The following is a 19,915-nucleotide window of genomic DNA, read 5'->3' on the forward strand; positions in this document are numbered from 1 at the left end:
GGCTAGGTAGTAGTTGTTTGTTGTTGGTAGTAGCTTTGTTTGACATTAATAATACAGTTTTTTGCTTGTGTTGCTTGTGATAGTATCTTTTGTTGTTGGTGGTGGTAGTTTTATGTGTGATTGGTAGTAATTTTGTTCGATAGTGATAGTGATAATGGTAGCTTTTGGCGACAGTGGTAGTATCTTTTTCTCTGCACGGTAGTAGCTTTCATTTGCTTAGACAACTTGGTAGTAGCTTTTTTCTACCTCATAGTAGCTTTGGTAAACATGCATAGTAGTTTTTGTCTAGCTCAGTAGTATTTTTGTGTGGCTCGGTAGTATCTTTTGTGTGACTCGGTAGTAGTTTTTACGACCTCGTCGGAGGTTGCCGGAAATCTCATCGTAATACCTTTTATTGCTGGTGGTAGTTTTTGGTGCATGTGACAGTATCTTTTATGTCATCATCAAAATTTGTCGGAGTCATATAGAAATTGCCGAACACCTCGCCAGAGCCAACAAGGTGTTCGCTGGAACCTTGCCAAGCCATCTGGAAGTCGTCGGAGACCTCGCCAAAGTCGACTGAGACCTTACCGGAGACCTAGCTAGGGAGAAGAGAATATTTGAGTGTTTTAGATCTCTAGTGGTAGTCTGTAATTTCATTCAACTTTAATGCCTATAGTGGAAACCCTTTTATGAAAAAATGGCATTATATGAAAGAATGTTTGAGTGTCTTTAATTAAAAATATGAGTCATGAATTCCCCCGCTCATGTTCTTTATATGATATACCTGAAAGTGATGTCTTGGTTTGTTTCCTCTGAGCTATCCTTTAGTGAGTCTCTAATGGACAGAGATTATGAGTCTCAGTGGTGTTAAGATAGCCAGAGCAGGGACAAGGAACTACTTGATATAGGCTAATCCCATTACGGATTCCTATACCTTTTAGCAATAAGAACAATTCCTTGTACATGTACATAAGCACATTAGTACTATTGTAATAAGGATATACCTTTTGATTAATTGTTTCCTCAACGAAATAGGAATTATATTAAAACACCATTAGTTGTCCGATTACTCGTTCTGTACATAGAGCAACAAGTTGCTGTGACCATGTGTCTATAAGTCCAAAAGCTTACATATACTAAATATTCCTGTTCTTGAAATAAACCAGGCACAGAACAGCAAGGACGATGAAGCAGCAAGTCATAATGATCTGTGTCCGTCGGTTTTGACCTAGAACAGGAGGGAAACTAGGTGCTTGCTTCGATATATATTCTTCGACATTTGGTGGTTGTGGGATCTTAGCGAGTGGAGGCATTGGTGGGACAGCTGCGACTTGTGGTGGTTTGGATACAGTCGTCACTGACTTAGGTTGGCCTTGGTCAGATGCAGCTATTATTTTAGGCATCGGTACTGGTTCGAATCCATCACTTGGGACAGGTACAGACCTTGCCTATAAGATGATAAATTAACATTGGCTACATCAGTCACTCGCGTAATTAAAAAATGATTTGAAATTGATATCCATAACAAACTGATAAACCTACCAAAGTCCTAAATAGGAGACTGTAAAACATGTGAATGTAGCTTTGTTTTGCTAGCTTCTGCTCCTTCCTCAACTGCCTCCAAAACCCATACGTGGATGCCATGTTCAACACTTTGTTTGCATATATTTTCCATGTATAGCTGCACAAATAGACATCAGCTTCTAACATTAATGATCAAGATTTAAGCGCAAGGCAAGCCTTCAGTCAGATAATTTTTCTAATACTACTGCTGTACCATTCATATATACGCTGCAGACCTGCTGCAGACATCTTCTTCCAATATTTACCATCTGCCTTGCATCTGTCAAAGAAATCAGCAATCTTGTTGCTAGACTCTTCACCATTGTTGGGATCAATATGGAATCCCGAAACTCCATCGACAATAATCTCAGCCGGGCCTCCTTGGTTTGTAGCAAATGTGGGCAAACCACAGTTCATTGCCTCAATCACTGTAAGACCAAATGCTTCATACAATGCAGGCTGCACAAAAGCTCCCTTTGTATCTGCAATGCAGCGGTACAGTTCTCCGTTGCGATATCGATCAGTTTGAGCTGCTATCCATCTGAACTGGCCATTGAGTTGATATTCTTTAACCAAGGCATGCAGTTTGATAATTTCAGCAATTTCTTCTCTGTCTTTGGACTTGGATGGGTCAAAGAATCCCCCTACAATGACAAGATTGACCAAATTTCTCAGCCTCTTGTTCTTTCCATACCACTCAACTAGTCCTGAGAGGTTCTTCACTTTATCCAATCTTGCCATTGAAAAGATGATTGGTTTCTTTTTGTCTGCCAAATATCCTCTGTTCAAAAAGCATAAAGCATGTTTTAGTGCAATATAAGAGTATAGTGGGTATCAAACATGTCATATGAGTGAAACCAAGCTATCGAGTTTTTACATATGCTCGTCATTTTCCTCCTTATTGTAGACCATTTGTTCAATGGAAGGATGAAATTTGGTAAAGCGCTGCTGTTTGTCGGAGTAGGGGAAGTAGACAGATTGATCAGCACCGGGAGCAGCGATGTTGAACTTTGGATCAAACACATCAATGCCTGAGACTACTCGACACAGTCCTGGCATTGTAAAAGCAGTGTGGCTTTCATACTGCCCTGGTCGATCCTTACTGAGTCAGGAGAACACATTAGTATAAAGAGCTAAAATGAGTATGAAATGCAGTTTTCGATCAATTTGAGAAGGAAAACTAGAGGATAGCCTTACCCTCCTGCTATTTCTTGAAATGTGCTAGTTATGACAAAATCAGTTGAGTTCATAGAGATCAAGTCAGCAGTAAATTGACAAGAAAAGTGGTACTTTGTATCAAAGTCCTTCCACTTGGCATCCGAGTCTTCATACTTGGTTTTTTCTAGAGCGTGAGCAATTGTTCCCTGCATATGTGGTCGAAGGGTTAGAGTTAATTGATACAAGAGTTTTCGGCAACTTCAGATTTAAAATTAATAACATTCTCAACAACAACAAAAAAGATTTAAAATTAATAACATTCTCAACAACAACAAAAAAGATTTAAAATTACTAAGATTGATTATATGAATTAGACCTGTGTTATTCCAAGCTTGGCAGCCATCAAAGAAGCCACCAAATTTCCATCACTGTAGTTCCCAATTATGAGGTCTGGTTTGCAGTCCATGTGTTGTAGAATCTTTGCAGTTGCATCCTAGCAATGGGAGATCAAACATAATCAGTACATGAAAGAAATTGCAAATGTTTCAACTCTGTAGATGGAGTTGTATAATAGATTAAAAATAAGATCAATGCCTGGACAAAAGTCTCGAGATAAGGGTAGATATCAAAACGGGACACCCAATGGCGCAGAATGCCGTTGTCAGTCCTGAAAGGAACCCTGAGAATGTGGGAGTGCTTAGTGTTGACGATAGCCTCCAATTCCACATTGCACTTAGTGCCCCGAGAGTCTGGTATGAGTCGCGTCACTACAAGAATCTGAGGCTTCACGGCAAGCCCTTGCTGCTTTATTCTCAGTAGCAACTCTTCCTCTAAGGCTCTCACTTGATCAAGTATATAAACCACCTGTACGTTTCATTTATTCATGAAATTGCACCACAAGAACTAGTACTAGTCAGTCAAAATCCTTCATATGCATTTAAAGGAAATGCAGAATCAGTAGAGTAAACGAGACCTGGCCGCCAGTATCAGGCAATCCAAGAACATCCGACTGGCCAAAGTAGCCGTGAGGAGAGAAGATGACAATGTTGAATGTATTGGGAAGGCTGCTAAAGAAGGACTCCAACTTGACGCAATCTGGAGCCTGGAGTACTTCGGACAATGTCCTCATTCTCTCACCAACTCTTTCTGCTGTATCCCCCCATCCTTTCTCAAAACCCATATCCGTTAACCTGTTTAAAATTAATGCATTAACCAAAATATATCTACCCGCAGTACAAGGATCACAAACAAATTAAAGTGAACCATGCATGGATGAGTACCTTTGCTCAAAATTAAGAAATGGTGTGTCTTTTGGGAGTGCCGAGACAAACGATTGTGCTCGAATCAATGATGTTTCAAGCTTTTCAACCGAATCCAGAGTTTCGTTGATCATAAGACTCTGTCCGTGGTGATTGAGAGCTAACAAGTAGCCAAGAAGGGGTTTGGCATAATCAGATGAGTTGGCATTCAGCCTTGAGGAGATTAACTTGAGGATGAAGTTAAGTCCTTTCCCAATAGAAGAAGGAAGAGTCATGCGAGGACAAGAGAAGTCAATGGATCCAAAATCAACTTCTAAAGCATTTTCATCATTTGCCCTGCATGTAGGTGCCGCCCAATCAAACAGGATGTACGATCGATGATATATATGCGTGTGTGTGTGTGTGTGTTTCATTTCTGAAATCAAAGTATCAGACAAGTATACCAGTTCTCGTCGTAGATCATTTCTTTGAATTTTAAGTACTCAGTGACAGAAATTCCATCCACTGCTAGATCTTCAGCATTCACCTTAACAAATTCTGAGAAACCAGGATTCGGTCTCACAGAAAATGCAACATACGGCGGAACAACAGCTGCTTCCTGCATATGTATAGAAAAAATGACGGTGTCTATAATATGTACCCATTTTACGGGTATAGCTAGTGTCTGTATAACTTGGTACATACCTGAGTGGAACTAAGAATGTAACCAAGTAATCCCCGTAACACCTTGCTTTTTTCATTCCCGTCGTCTATTGATTGTTCAACTTCCTCCATTATGTGCTGGGGCTTCATCAACCTCTTCCCATCCCCTACAAACCTTTTTATTCGTCCCCAATCAAATTTGTTAATAAGAAACTTTTAATATGTAAAAGCTAATAATTTTTGGGTTGGAACTTGGGAGCAACCTGGCAAAACATTTCTTCATGTGATAACGGCTCTGTCTCAGAGCATCCGGCATAGTTTCTGCAATCGAATCAGCACGCTTCAAAGCCGGAATGGAAGCCATTTTAGCAATGGGAACTAGTTTGAATGTGTTTGTGATGTTGATATGTTAATGTGGTGGAAAGAACTCTAATTTATATACACACGGCAACGGCACGCACAAATTGCAAGGGGAGGAGAAAGAATCTTGTTTCTCACTTTTACCCTGAAGAAAGGAATGTGTATCATCCCGTCTTTCCCACATATGATTTGGCCTTTTGCGCTGGTAACCTGGTAGCTACAAGCCTACAACTACCTCACAAGTGGAGGGAAAGAATCTCAAGGTAACTCTTGCATTTCACTCTTTGCCTCTTTCGGTAAGACAACCTTGCCTCACACACGATTTCTTGTCCTAATTTGCACTCTCACCGTTCAAAGAGAACAAAAGTACACCAAACAAGCATCAGTTTGCATCAATTCTAACATTTTACAATAACCGCATCACCAGATTCATTCAGGTTTAACCAGGCCCATGATCACAAAAACACCACTAGTTGTTCAGACAATATAATAATAGCATGCAATCCCTGGGTATTAAGTATCAACCAAACTGGCACCGCAACAATGGATGCCAGCTGCCTACTTAGAAATTTTATGAAATGTACCAACTAATTGCACCAAAGCTTCTGCATTGGAACAATTTAACAAGACACTAGAGCTTTTCACCTTCAACTACAATTTGGGACATCTCTCTAGCAGTAAAACATGACCTTCTTCACATTCTCCTTAAGTGCAGGCAAAGGCCTCACAGCAGCATTTGGACCTGGTGCTCGAGTGCTCCGTACTGCACCAACACCACCCATGCCACTTCCACGTCCCTGAGCACCACTTGACATTGAACCACTATCTGAAGTCTCAGGCTCCATATAAAATCTTGCTCGGAATGCAGCAAGATGGGCATAATATGCAGGAGGAACTGGAAATAAGCAACAAGTCAGTAAAGAGACCAAAGACAAGACAAAAAGTGAACCCAGTCATGAGATGACTAGAAAAGGGCAAGAGATGAGTATCAGACAGCAAAAGCTTACCAATTGACACTGAGCGAGTACACCTTGCATATCTACAGAATATCAAACATCAATTATTTAGAACTACATTTCAGATACTAGATGAATAGATTAGGGCATAGGGATAATTAAGCAAACTTACGTATAACAAAGATTATTTGTGAGGGACTGCAGTGCATCTGCTGTGAACTTATTTTCATCCCACAACACATGGTAATGAGCCGGACGGCTTGTGCCCTGTCATAGCATGTTGGCTTATAGGTTAGTGAACAATCCAACTCGCAAAAGCCATAAAAATAAGAGAATGAAATGATTCTTGCCTGAATTCCTGCATGGCTGCAGAGGTAGAAGTCAAACTCAGTTGGGTGACAGATTTTGGAGTCCACCACGGTGCCTGATAAAAGAAAGATAGTAAGAGATCAATTTCTAGGATATCTGAATTAGAATTTATTACGTTAATTAAACATTTTGATACTTAAAAACACTATTTTACCTGGTAATATGTTTCCACTCCTGTCAACTGCATTGCGATCACGATGGTTGTCAGCAAACAACCTTGTGTGATGACGTTTTTGAACAACAACAAAAGTCACAGGAGGCTGATAATTTGGCTCCAGAGAAGCACAGGCCTACATAACATGCAAACATATAGGAATAACTACTGGTTAATCAATTATGAATTTAGATTACGTGACTGATATAACAAACTGAAAGTATGTATATGAACGTAAGTGCAACAGAAACAATAATGTTACCTTACGAATTGCATCAAGTTCATACAGCAAAACTTGGTAGAACTGGCCCTCGCTCACACCATCCCTAGAAGAAAAGATACACACACAATTAGAAACAGAAGTACATAAGACGAGATAACAGCAAAGGAGCTAGTAAAAACCTGTAGAAAATGATGCGTTGAGGCTTCTGTCCTGTTGCTCTACGAAATGAAATGAGCAGTTCCCTACATTTTTAAAGCACAGCTAGATGTCAGTCAATCCCGTATTTTGTAGCATAATAGAAAAGCAAAATGCCCTTACATACATTACAGCATCATAAAGTTAAGTAGAATTAAATGCACAAACGAGAGAGAGAGAGAGAGAGAGAACGAGAGACTCATACTTTATCATTCCACCAGACATTGTTCCTTTTACTGGATCATGCCACTGTTTAAACAAATCTTGGATGAGCTCCTGACGATGGGCTTGAGCACAAACCAAACCAGCATACTTTGTAATTTCAGGCCAGTCTTGAGAAGCCACAACCTAAGCGCAAATACTAGTTAGAACACTCAATTTGAATGCAAAACAAAGAACAATATGCATTGTGCTAATAAGCCATACAGCTGCAATTGATGGGCTCGAATCCTCTCCTGGATGAGGATGGGTCACATCAGCACCAAATATTATTGTTGGACGATCGCTGACCAAGGGAATCCGTCTCGAGATTGCATCAACAAGTACTGTGTTTCGTCCCCCAACCTTCACATTTATCTTCAAAGCAACATTTGCCAAATACTGTTTACTCATTCTAAACACATGTTTAGTTAAACAGCACTGGGATACTAGGCCAAGATCTGTCTCACAGATCCTTTTTAAATCACCTGGATAAAATATCATAGCATTCATGAGTCAAACAATTCCAATGGTGAACAAACAAAAATAAAATACTACAATAAGAATTTGATTTTAATTACATACCATAAAGAGAGCCATTATTATCAGGCAAAATGACAACAAGAAGGTCAAGCTCCTTGCCGGGAATCTTAGTCATTGCATCATGATATCGAGTTTTTAAGACCTTCTCCACCTGATCAGGTCGAGCACTGACTGGTGGAAGCACCGGCTCAGGATTAAAATTCTGATTGAAATAATAAATTAGGTCAGACGCCAATGTAACAAAATAATAGCTAGTGTAAAGAACAAAGAACGAAAGTATAGGTTGCATACCATGCCAGAAATGTGACACATCTGAGCAAGTTCATAACAAAATCCTTTTGCTACACTGTCTTGTACACTGCGGGAAAAGTTTATGCAGATCCAATTGCTTACTTTTCCTCCGTTTACCATTTTCTGCAGCAATATCACAAGATGTTAAGTAAAGGATCCAAGCCTATTGTATAATTGTATAATATATATGACATTGCAGCAATATCACAAGATGTTAAGTAAAGGATCCAAGCATATTGTATAATTGTATAATATATATGACATTGCTGCATCCCAATACCTTATTCATCATATTCCACTGTCCAACTTGGGGCAGGCAGTCCTTTTCCCTTCCAGTATCATGGTATTTAAGCTGAAAGAAACAGAAGAATCAATACAGACACATACTAGCACAACAGCTGCAGAAACAAACTGGCAATTACAAATTATATCTTACCCATGGTGGAGGAAGAATACGAGCTTCAACCTGAGCAAGATTCTCGCTAATTTTTATTCCAAATTCCTTTGCATAAGGATCATCAGCATAGGCATTATGACGTACAGTCTGCAATATTTACAAAAAAAAATTGGGAAATTAAAATATCACATTTCTACCTATAATAAATCAACAGCGATGCATTTTATTTATGCATTTATCCCTATAACATAAACAACAATAACCATGCATTGTGCATGCATCTAGAATTTTGTGCAGACAAATGAAATCTCGAGTGTTGCAACAAAAATGTCACATGAGTTGAGACTTTCTAAATGGAAATTACACAACGGGATAGTAGTTACCAAATCATATCACTGAGTTTATAATGCATATTTTGAAGAAAAAAAGTACACAGAAGAACCTGCTGTGGCATTCAGGTTTTCTAGATCAATGCTAACTAACCTGCATAATATCACGCTCCCTTTCTTGAGGGCGCTGGCAGGTCACCTTGAGTAAAGCAGTTATCTGTCTCTCATTCAGTCTCTTAGAATACCGTTGTCCCTCAACAATTTTACAGACCTGAATGCAAGTACTTCATATTAGAACCCAAGTTATTGCATTATATAAAAGTAACAGTAGTATTAGCAACTCACCTCCATAGGTAAATAGTTTGGTCGCTGTTGATTTCCAACTTGAAGACAAGGCCAATATGGATGTTGAATGGCAAAACCATAGGTTTCATGAAAGTATTCAACCACAGATTTCATTGTTCCTCTTTCATCAACAGGAAAACTGAAAACAAAAAATAAGACAAAGTCATGAAATCATGTTTCCTCAAATTTTAAAACTTCAAACCCATAAGACATTTATACTCACGTCAGTTCTCTTGTTGCTTGGGACGTTAAACCAGAGATGCGGTACTTTCTGCGCATATTTCCTCGGTGTGTAACTTCGACTTTCACTCCGCGTAGAGCCTTTTTAATCTGTTTGGAAACAAAAATGTTGGCATTACATCTAGTATGTAAAATTGATAGCATGAAAATATGTATAGCGAGATAGACTTCTCCCTCATTCACAGGCCGAAGATACTACTGAACTACCAGAATCAAGACAAGGAAGAATCTAACCTTTACACGATCAGAATCAGAAAGTGGCCTTGCTTGAACATCACGATTCAGTAGCTGGGTTACAAACTCAATAACTGGCAATGGCTCAATAAAAGCTGTTGAGGACATATCTGGACATTCAACATAATAGTATACATATCAGGGCATGGAGTAATAATCCAGTAATACATAACATGTATTTATCATGGTACATAGGTTGATACAAGTTACAAGGCCAGATCATACCAATATTTAACGACAAGCCCATTTGAGTTGGGCGAATACTCTGGTAGAAACCACGCCAGCTTTCCAAACCCTCACCGAGTGGTTGTCTTCTCCCAAGGCCAGGATCGTAAAATGAACGCCCCACAGGACAGTACCTACAACCAAACAAGAAAGTATCAGGTAGTGCACAAATCATTCATAGATATGTTTTCCCATGAGCAGACAGCCGAAACATTTTGTACCTAGAAGTAGGCAACTCCCTCAGAACAATGTCCAGGACTTGAAGGGCCTCCTGGGGTGCATCAGCTATCCTCCCTTGCAAAAAGAGACCTAAATGGTGTAGGTCAGCACGCGCAGCAAATTTGATCACAACTCTGAACTCTCTCTCTCTCCGGCTGCATCAAGAAGAACACATCATTAGATACATGGCAAGTAGACTGAGAAAATACAGATGCAAGACAAACCACAGGCAATTAACACATACGCTTGTCCAGCCTGTCCCTCTTCCTCATCCAAAAGAGTGATTTTGAACTCCTTCGACTGGAAGGGAAGAGGTCCAGCAGTATACAGGCTCTTCCGCCCATCATAAGCAGGAAGGCGGCTTGAAAGATGGGAGTCCTTGTAGAGTTTCACTAGCTGAGACATCACAGCACGGTTTACACCCCGTGATGTGACTTCTGGTGTAATAGTCACCTAACACATAATGAAACAGGGATATCATCATTCGTATCATAATCTGACAAAGTCAGTATCAAAATACAGACGCAGGGCAGGAGTGCTCACATCATACTGGTGCAGATCCTTATCTGGCAATTCAGCAAAGAAATGGTTTGCCTTAACCGTACACCTTGTGCCGGTCTTACCCTTGCCAGGACGAGTAGGGAATCTCACACCCTTGCTAGAGACTGGCACTTGTTGAATGGCCTGACTAGGAGTTTCTTCTTGCTGGATGGAAACCTGCTGAAGCTGCTCTGCCACTTCTGAAGGCTCAGGTGGCTGAGATGATGAACTTGCTTGATGAGCAGGCTGAGGGGTGGTTCCAGCTTGGTAAGGAACTGGGGTTGCTTGGTGCAGCTCGGAAACAGGTGGTCTGGATGGGCCACCGGCTGAAGGTCCTCCACGACCACCGCCGTACCCTCCTCGGCCTCCTTGCTGAGGAGGCCCTCCCCTGGCATACTGCTGTTGTGGCGTCCCATAGCCTCCTCGGCCACCGGCACGACCTCCCTGTGGAGCAGTTCCTCTTCCACCTTGTTGTTGTGGGTAACCTCCTCCACCTTGCTGTTGAGGCGGAGACCCCCTTCCCCCACCTCCTTGTTGTTGCTGTGGCGGTGGAGCAGCCGGTCGCTGGGACCCAGACTCGGAGCTTTCACTTCCACCAGCTGGAAGCTCAGTTCTCCTCTTCCTCACCATAGTGGTTTCTAGACAAAACATGTCGAACCTCAACAAATAGTCAGTAGAACTCGCAAACTTACAATCGATTTCCACACAGCAGTAACGAACATGAAAATTACATTTGTAAAAGCAGCCAACAGACTAGGTAATCTAGCAGGAGAATGCACAATTCTAGTTATAACTGTATTCAAATAAAACAAAGTAACCCCAGAATTCCCGGGGTCTAGGCCGTGAGTGCAAAACCGAAAACACAAATTCAGCGAGAAGATGCACCGACTACAAACCCTAGAAATGGAGGGCCAAAAAAAGGCAGAGATGCTCCCCGGCATTGCAAAATGCAAGAGATCTAACGATCTAAAGCCGACCTACACAGAGCCTCGGCGCCGAAGCAAACAGATGGAAAATCAAAGCAGATCTCCGCGAACGAAATAGAGGCAGACACTGAGCTACGCAGCCAGATCCACACCAAAATTCGCAACCAGAAAAAGATAAAGCAAAATAGCATTGAGTACGAAACCCTAGAACGGCTGCGGTTGAAGGTAATTACCGTAAAAGGCAGAAAGGCGATGAGTGGTGGCGTACTAGTAGCAGCAGTAGTAGTAGTAACCACACCGCAGGCAGCGGTTGCTTTTGGGGCTTTCAGAGAGAAGGAGACCTTTATTCTCTCTCTCTCTTGAATATTCTTATTATTTTTTATCTCTGTGTTTTGCTGTTGGTGAAAGACCCCATCAACGCTTCCTCATGCTCTCCCAATTTATACAACCACACCACTAGGTTATTCAAAATCACCACTCTACCCTTCTTCCTTTCATTTTTACGGTCCTACCCCTGCTCCCCTCTCTGTGTTAGCCCCTACTGTCTGGGGTCCCCCTCTCTTTTAAGGAGCACTAATACCAACATTGCCCCTTCAACCAAACCATTATATATAGCAAACCTGTCGTATTGGTGAAGAATACCTGAACATTAGGTAACGTCCTAAACTGAAAAACAAAAACAAAAAAGTTGGATTCATCTCCTCTGTGTTGTGTTTCTATAGTTTCTTTATATTTCAATTTTGTGTCCTGTATGGAAACTGATCAACATGTAAATTCTTAAATGTACCGATGATGTTAAGTATTGGACCTCATAATTGAAATGTGACTTCAACAAGATTTACAGAAAATTCAATCAGATATAGCTAGGTTTACATTGCATTTATTTATGTTGAGCTAGTTAAATGAGATTTAGTTTAACAATTGTGGAAATTGTGATGCTCACTAAAATATCAATGGTGGTGGATCTTGGTGAATATATAAACTATGCTCCCCCTCCCAAGTTTTTTTTAAAATTACAACAACAAACGCTATGAGTTTTTTGTTTTCAAGATGCTTCGTGATTGTAAATAGAACGTTACGTTGTTTTTTCGTGTGTTTAAATATCCAAGTAAACTCACCGGTCCCTTCAATGTAAAGATGTTTATGACGTTTGAATAAAATGTTCGTTTTCAAACTTCTTTTGTGAATTTATTTTTTATTTTTCTCCCTCCCACTCGAGATTATTATGTGTATTCAAAATTTCAATCTCAAAGATATTCACTGCAATGAAAATCGTTGGATTATCATGGTAATTAGGTGGTGTAATTATTGACAATCTACACAGTACACAACAACTTTGATGATAAGAGAATGCCACAAATGAGCTAATAGATGCACAAAATGTAAATGAACCAACAAATATAATCCTAACAAAGAAGATGATAGAATGACCATAGCATAGAAATTTAATCATCAATTCATTCTCAGATGTTCAAGTTAAAGCCTAATTTAATATATCTTTATTTTTATTTTTTAAGTTAATTTCTACATTTAGTTTAAATTCTATAGTATTTAACAAATAAAATAAAACAAATTTTTTTTCAAAATAATAAATCAGCATCAATTTTTAAAAACGGCTTCATGATGTCATTGAAAACACAGAAAAATAATACTATATAACAAGACAACAGGTTTTAAAAATAAATACTTACCAACTGTTTTAATTCACATCAGCAGCTTCTTTGAAAAATCACAGCAATACCAAACTAGCACTGCTAACTCATTGCTGAATCAAAAGGGCAAAAAAAAAAATTAAGAATACCAAAGAACCCAAAATAGCAAAAGAGGGAGTCCGGTCGAAGTAGCGGGACCGGTCCGGTCCACTCACTCATCTCACTACCAAAAAGCCATACAATCAGACGGCGCCACCTGGCCATCAAGCCACCAGCCATCCTCTTTTTCGTGACTACTGCCAGTACGGCTACGGTAATGGACGTCGCTCGCTATAATGACCAAAATATCCCCACTTTCTTTGAGGCAGCAATGAAATGATGCATCTACCACCACGTCTTGCTTTTTACCTCCAACTCCCTCCAAGTCCCGATAACAACAACAACTCATGTTCAACATTTAACTTTTAACCAGCGGATTTATTACTCCGTCAACTATTTTAACCGCATTTAACACATTCCAGACACTTCACTGGAATGATCGTCGCGTACTGAATTGAATTGATCCAACGGCGGCTGATGTACGTCCACTGGAATTTCACCGGCCGAGACAGTTGTGGTTGCCAAAACCATGATTAGGGCAACGCAGTCGCAGTGGGTAGAGGACTCGAAACACATGGTGGTAATCAGAATTCACAAGGACCGTGACAATTCAAAGATTTATTTGTAGCACAAAAGGAAACGTCATATCCCCAAGTCCACGTGATTCGAGTGGATTCTTACAATCTCAAAGTAACAGCAATACACACATACATTACCAACACCACTGGTTTAGCTACTAGTTTACTACATCCGCCACATTCAAAGTTCCATGATGGCGACTAGTTTATTTATTTGCAGAACAAGGTCTGGCTAACAGTAGAACATGACCTTCTTGACATTATCCTTGAGAGCAGGTAAAGGCTTAACAGCAGCAGAATTTGCAGCAATCGGTGTCCTACGTCCAACTGTGCCCCCTCCACCACGTCCATTCGTAGTAGCACCACTCGCCACTGAACCTCCTTCTGAGGTCTGTGGTTCCATGTAGAAACGGGCTCGAAATGCAGCAAGATGTGCATAGTATGCAGGGGGAACTGTCAAATTAGCAATAAACCAAGTTCAGCTTTCACATTTACGATAGAAATATGCATATATAATCAAACTCAGGATGAGATCGAGCATGAATGAGTGTGAGAGAAAGCTCACCAACAGAGACAGAACGTGTACACCTTGCATATCTGCAAAAGTAATTGATTCAACAAAATCATTATCCCAGAAAACACAAACAAAATTTTGGCATCCTCACAAGGAACATGAAAATGAGGTATCATCCAACTTACGTATAGCAGAGATTATTTGTGAGGGTCTGCAATCCATCAGCTGAAAAGTTGTTTTCATCCCATAGCACATGGTAATGAGCTGGACGACTTGTGCCCTGTTTTTGACAGTGATTACAGATATAACAACACTCCCACAGCTCTACAAAGTATTTAAACAAAAAACAAACAAATCACTACCTGAATACCCGCATGGCTACACAAGTAGAAGTCAAATTCAGTTGGATGACAGATTTTTGAGTCTACAACTGTTCCTGTAATATCAATCGCCAAGTGATTTAGATCATGAACGTGAAATTCTATCGCGAAAAGATTCTGAAATTATTACAAGTTACAAATATGGCAGAATACCATACCAGGTAATATATTCCCACTTCTGTCAACTGATCTTGAGTCATTATGGTTATTGGCAAACAACCTAGTATGATGGCGCTTTTGAACCACCACAAAAGTCACCGGAGGCTGATAATCGGGCTCCAAGGAGGCACATGCCTGAATTAAGGTAAAATATATGAGTGAAGAAGTGAAGAAGTGAAGAAGAATTTGATTTTAGCCTAGTAGACTTACTTTACGAATGGCATCAAGTTCATATAGCAAAACTTGATAAAACTGTCCTTCACTAACACCATCCCTGAAACGAATACACATAAAATAATGTTAGAAACAAATGGCAATAAAGAAAAGGCTAATCGGGGCAGAATATCAGAAGGTACCTGTAGAATATGATCCGCTGAGGCTTTTGCCCAGTTGATCTACGGAAAGATATGAGCAGTTCCCTGGATACACAAGCAAATAGAAATAACCCAAAAATAAGTTTAGTTAAGGAATAAGAAGAAGAAATAACCACAATAAAACAAATCCAGACCAATAAAAACTACACACTTGATCATGCCACCAGACATTGTCCCTTTTGCTGGATCCTGCCATGTTTTGTACAGATCTTGGATGAGTTCCTGTCTATGGGTTTGAGCGGAAACCAAACCAGCATACTTTGTAACTTCAGGCCAATCTTGAGATGCCACAACCTGGATTTCAATAATAATTTTGAAACAGTAAAAACCCTATCCTGGGTGGAAACAGAATAGATCACATGCAAGCTAAAGCATGTATGTATGTTTAACAACACACCGCTGCAATTGACGGACTTGAATCCTCTCCGGGATGAGGATGGGTAACATCAGCGCCAAAAATGATGGTAGGTCGATCACTGACTAAAGGAATTCGCCTGGACAGAGCATCAACAAGCACTGTATTCCTTCCCCCGACCTTCACGTTGATCTTCAACGTGACATTTGCCAGATACTGTTGCTTATTGGTTTTAAACACATGCTTAGTTAAACAGCATTGGGAAACAAGGCCAAGATCCGTCTCACAAATGCGTTTCAAATCACCTGGATGGTAAATGATGATATATGTAAGCCCAAGGTCCAATGTTAAATAACATAATAATAAGTGAATAACTTGAAAGAGGACTGGGTAGTACTTAGTTGAGGTACATACCATAAAGAGATCCATTATTATCTGGCAAGATAGCAACAAGTAGCTCAAGCTCCTGGCCGTGGGGCTGCAGTTTGGTCATTGCATCATGATAACGAGACTTTAGGACCCTCTCAACATGACCGGGGTGAACAGTGACAGGTGGAAGTACTGGTTCTGGATTAAATGCCTAGAAGAAAAACCAATATCTATATGATGAATCTCAGAGATGGAAGAGAGTAGATGAATATAAGACTAAGAGCATCAGAGGCCTCATACCATGCCAGAAACATTGCACATCTGAGCTAGTTCACTACAAAACCGATGGGCAACAGCATCTTGCACACTCCTGGAAAAATTTATGCACATCCAATTGTTGACTGTGCCACCATTGACCATTTTCTGTAACATTAGAATGATGAACTGTCAACAATATTCTAAATGAAACTAATATTGGCTATTAGCAAAGTTCTATAACTTGATGTTCAAATCGATCGCCCTATAATCTATGGCATGACCTTTCACTTTCCACTCCATTCCTCACTTTCATTTGTTGCCAAAATTGCTGACTTATTTATACAAAAAAAATACCAGGTACATCTGTTATCATAGATTCATAGTATCAAAGGTGTACAGTAAAAGGGAACCACAAACTAATGCATAAGGTTGACCTTATTCATCATATTCCACTGTCCAACTCGGGGCAGGCAATCCTTTTCTCTACCTGTATCATGATATTTAAGCTGCATACACAAAACTTGATTCTTAGTTAATAGTTATATATAGTAAAGTGAACCTTGACGGTATTGGTACCAAAGTTTGAAAACAATAAGATAGCAGAATATTACAGACGTACAGATATCTTAGTAATCTTACCCTAGGTGCAGGAAGGATACGAGCCTCAAGCACAGTAAGATTCTCACTGATCTTAATGCCAAACTCCTGAGCATACGGATCTTTATGGTAAGCGTTTTGACGAACTGTCTGCAGAGTACAAATTTTCAACGAACAGATATCAAGCAAGTATTAATTCACAAGTGAGTCGATGAAAACCATATATTGTCAATTAAAAGAAAAGAAGAATTTCTGAACCATACATCAAGCATAACAAAATGTAAAATACAACTTTCAAAATTCCAAACCTGGATAATATCACGTTCCCTCTCATGAGGACGCTGGCAAGTCACCTTCAATAAAGCAGTAATCTGTCTCTCATTCAACCTCCTGGAATACCTCTGGCCTTCAACAATTTTACACACCTGCAACAATGAATTCTATTAACATGCTTGCGAGCTTATAACGATGAAAATACTATCATTTATTTACCTCCATGGGCAAATAATTTGATCTTTGCTGATTTCCCACTTGCAGACATGGCAACTGGGTATGCTTTAATATGAATCCATATGTTTCATGGAAGTAGTCAACCACATATTTGACGGTACCTCTCTCATCAAGGGGAAAACTGGCAATCAAGGAATAGTGTCAGTGAAACAAATTTTGAATTCATCTCCATTTGGAATGGAAAACTCAACGACACATCTCCCTCCACCAATTTGGTTAGAACTGGGGCCCTTTAGGTACTGTCTTGTTTCTTTTCAATTGAAATGCAGAAAGCAAACAATATAAGATGACAAAACTCACCTCAGCTCTCTTGTTGGTTGTGACGTCAATCCGGTTATGCGGTATTTTCTGCGCATATGTCCACGGTGTGTAACTTCAACTTTGATTCCTCGTAGAGCTTTCTTAATCTGTTCATCCATAAACAAGAAGTTGTGATATTGGTATCTGAATGAATGGAGGTAAAATCCAATTCTACATACAAAAATGTCATATCATTAGAAAAGTAACACCACATATACCTCATAGTTCGTTAGCCTTTGTACATATTCATTAATATACATGTCATCCTAAAATTAAATTAATCAATGGTTCCATTTTATAACAAAGAATAAAAGTTGAATGAACACAACATAAGCAGCAAGTGACACAATAGCATTCTGATTAGATTCATTGACATAAGTCATCCGCAACATTGAAACAAACAAGACCATGAACACAATCTAACCTTCACGCGATCAGCATCTGACAATGGTCTAGATGAAATGTCACGATCGAGCAGCCGATTGACAAATTCAATGACTGGAAGGGGCTCGATGAAAGCAGTAGATGACATATCTGGGCCCATTTACAATGTTAAAGCAGCAAACAAAACTGTAATGCATCATTTGTGCAACAGTCATGATTGTTGCAATTAAATGTTAATTCACCAATTTTGAGAAATAAGGTACCAATATTTAGAGACAGCCCCATCTGTGTGGGACGAATGCTCTGATAGAATCCACGCCAACTTTCCAAACCCTCACCAAGTGACTGCCTTCTCCCCAGCTCAGGGGAATAAAACGAGCGTGCCACAGGAAAGTAGCTGCAAACAGTAGATATTTACATTAGCACTAGACCATATCAAACTAATGTGCAATTACGAACCTATTGAACATCAAATAATGATCAAGTTTCTATACCTAGCTGTAGGTAATTCACGCAGAACAATGTCGAGAACCTGAAGGGCTTCCTGAGGAGCCTCAGCTTGCCTCCCCATCAAAAAGAGTTCTAGATGGTGCAGGTCTGCACGTGCAGCAAACTTGATCACCACTTTAAATTCTCTCTCCTTTTCCTTCCTGCAGAGAGAAGAGAAAAATAATGATTTGGGTGAGGACACTGCATCCAAAAAGCAATGTAAGAACTAAGAAGTTTATAACAATGAATATCCACCTTTGGCTCCCTGATCCATCATCCTCGTCAACAAGCATGATCTGGAACTCACTGGAAGAGAAAGGAAGCGGCCCAGCAGTATACAAACTCTTGCGTCCATCATAAGCAGGGAGCCGATTTCCAAGCTGGGATTTCCTGTATAAATCCACCAGGCGCATGATCACGGCACGATTCAACCTCCTTGATGCAATGTCAGGTGTAATAGTAACCTAATAAATAGAACATCAAAAGAGACCATTACAAACACACATCGGAAACTAATATGTGAAAACAAGAGGAAGCGCTATAACTCACATCATACTGGTGGAGATCTTTGTCAGGTAACTCGGCAAAGAAGTGATTGGCCTTGACCATGCATCGAGTGCCGACGGTGCCTCTGCCGGGGCGGAGAGGGAACCTGACAGACTTACTAGAGGTGGGAATGGGTTGGACTGCCTGCACCGGAAGAGGTTGCTCAACAGAAACCAATTCTGGAGGTGAAGGCTGAAGGTTGACCCCACCAGCCACATGAGCAGCAGCAGCAGGGGTCGCTTGGTGCAGGTCAGAAAGTGATGTCTTGGCCAGGTCATAGCCACCGGAAGAAGGTCCTTCCCGGCGACCACGACCACTACCACCTCCTCCCTGTCCCCTACCCCTGCTGCCACCAGAGGAGTTACCATGCTGCTGCTGGTGATAGCCGTTTCCGTTTCCGTTTCCGTTTCCATTGCCATTGCCATTCCCATTCCCATTCCAACGGCCGCCACGGCCACCGCCGTAGCCTCCTCCTCCTCCTTGGTGGTGCTGGTAACCTCCTGCCGCTCTTGCATCTTGGGGGGTGTGATGTTGGTAAGCCTGCTCGCCGACCTCGTGAGATTCATAGGTTTCAGCTCCTCCTCCGCCACCACCGCCAGGGAGTTGACCTCCTCGCTTCTTTCTCACCATGATCTGCCACACAGATCAAACCAAATCTCATTCAATTACAGTTTCCTCTTAATTAGCAGCTCACTCACTAAATCAATCAATCAAACAAACAAACAAATTCTAAACTCAACAACCAACCAACCAACCAACTAGTATACTGATCCAAGGAAGCGGTTAGAATAAGAAAAAGGAAGAGCTTCAAGGTAGTAGTAGTGGTGCTTACCAGCGCAAAGATAAGAGACACGGAATTAAAGCAGCTGATCTGAGCTATAGGTTTTGCTTACTTTCTGGGTTTTGGGTTAAGTGAGCAGAGAGAGAGAAATGGGTTGCAATGGTGGGTGATGCAGCAATCTAGTACCAATAACAACAATGTAGTACACTAGTACCAAAGAAG

General features: G+C 40.5%; 3 protein-coding genes across 3 annotated transcripts; all 3 read right to left on the reverse strand.

The window, feature by feature from the left end:
• Positions 1–979: 979 nt before the first annotated feature.
• LOC126796460 (sucrose synthase 7-like) lies at positions 980–4,987 on the reverse strand. The gene is made up of 12 exons (XM_050523286.1): positions 4,868–4,987; positions 4,647–4,779; positions 4,406–4,560; positions 3,984–4,298; positions 3,677–3,893; positions 3,298–3,567; positions 3,080–3,196; positions 2,743–2,909; positions 2,423–2,647; positions 1,760–2,326; positions 1,525–1,663; positions 980–1,430 (listed from the first exon to the last, which is right to left on the reverse strand). Exons 1-12 carry the CDS (start codon positions 4,966–4,968, stop codon positions 1,119–1,121), a joined length of 2,718 nt encoding a protein of 905 aa, XP_050379243.1. The 5' UTR covers positions 4,969–4,987; the 3' UTR covers positions 980–1,118.
• A 355-nt stretch (positions 4,988–5,342) lies between these two features.
• LOC126796347 (protein argonaute 1-like) lies at positions 5,343–11,749 on the reverse strand. Its single transcript, XM_050523157.1, has 22 exons — positions 11,582–11,749; positions 10,426–11,060; positions 10,127–10,335; positions 9,885–10,037; positions 9,664–9,797; positions 9,439–9,548; positions 9,188–9,294; positions 8,965–9,103; positions 8,774–8,890; positions 8,330–8,437; positions 8,174–8,245; positions 7,894–8,016; positions 7,645–7,804; positions 7,288–7,547; positions 7,067–7,209; positions 6,846–6,908; positions 6,706–6,769; positions 6,444–6,579; positions 6,271–6,344; positions 6,093–6,187; positions 5,972–6,003; positions 5,343–5,859 (listed from the first exon to the last, which is right to left on the reverse strand). Exons 2-22 carry the CDS (start codon positions 11,050–11,052, stop codon positions 5,636–5,638), a joined length of 3,150 nt encoding a protein of 1,049 aa, XP_050379114.1. The 5' UTR covers positions 11,053–11,060; positions 11,582–11,749; the 3' UTR covers positions 5,343–5,635.
• A 1,953-nt stretch (positions 11,750–13,702) lies between these two features.
• Positions 13,703–19,903, reverse strand: LOC126796259 (protein argonaute 1-like). The gene is made up of 22 exons (XM_050523042.1): positions 19,745–19,903; positions 18,916–19,545; positions 18,622–18,830; positions 18,372–18,527; positions 18,141–18,274; positions 17,918–18,027; positions 17,494–17,600; positions 17,176–17,314; positions 16,992–17,108; positions 16,726–16,833; positions 16,521–16,592; positions 16,129–16,251; positions 15,874–16,039; positions 15,502–15,764; positions 15,256–15,398; positions 15,087–15,149; positions 14,941–15,004; positions 14,730–14,865; positions 14,554–14,627; positions 14,377–14,471; positions 14,243–14,274; positions 13,703–14,130 (listed from the first exon to the last, which is right to left on the reverse strand). The coding sequence occupies exons 2-22, from the start codon at positions 19,540–19,542 to the stop codon at positions 13,910–13,912; spliced, it is 3,159 nt and encodes a 1,052-aa protein (XP_050378999.1). The 5' UTR covers positions 19,543–19,545; positions 19,745–19,903; the 3' UTR covers positions 13,703–13,909.
• Positions 19,904–19,915: the final 12 nt, after the last annotated feature.

This window comes from Argentina anserina, chromosome 5 (assembly GCF_933775445.1).
Source record: "Argentina anserina chromosome 5, drPotAnse1.1, whole genome shotgun sequence".
NCBI lineage: Eukaryota > Viridiplantae > Streptophyta > Magnoliopsida > Rosales > Rosaceae > Argentina > Argentina anserina.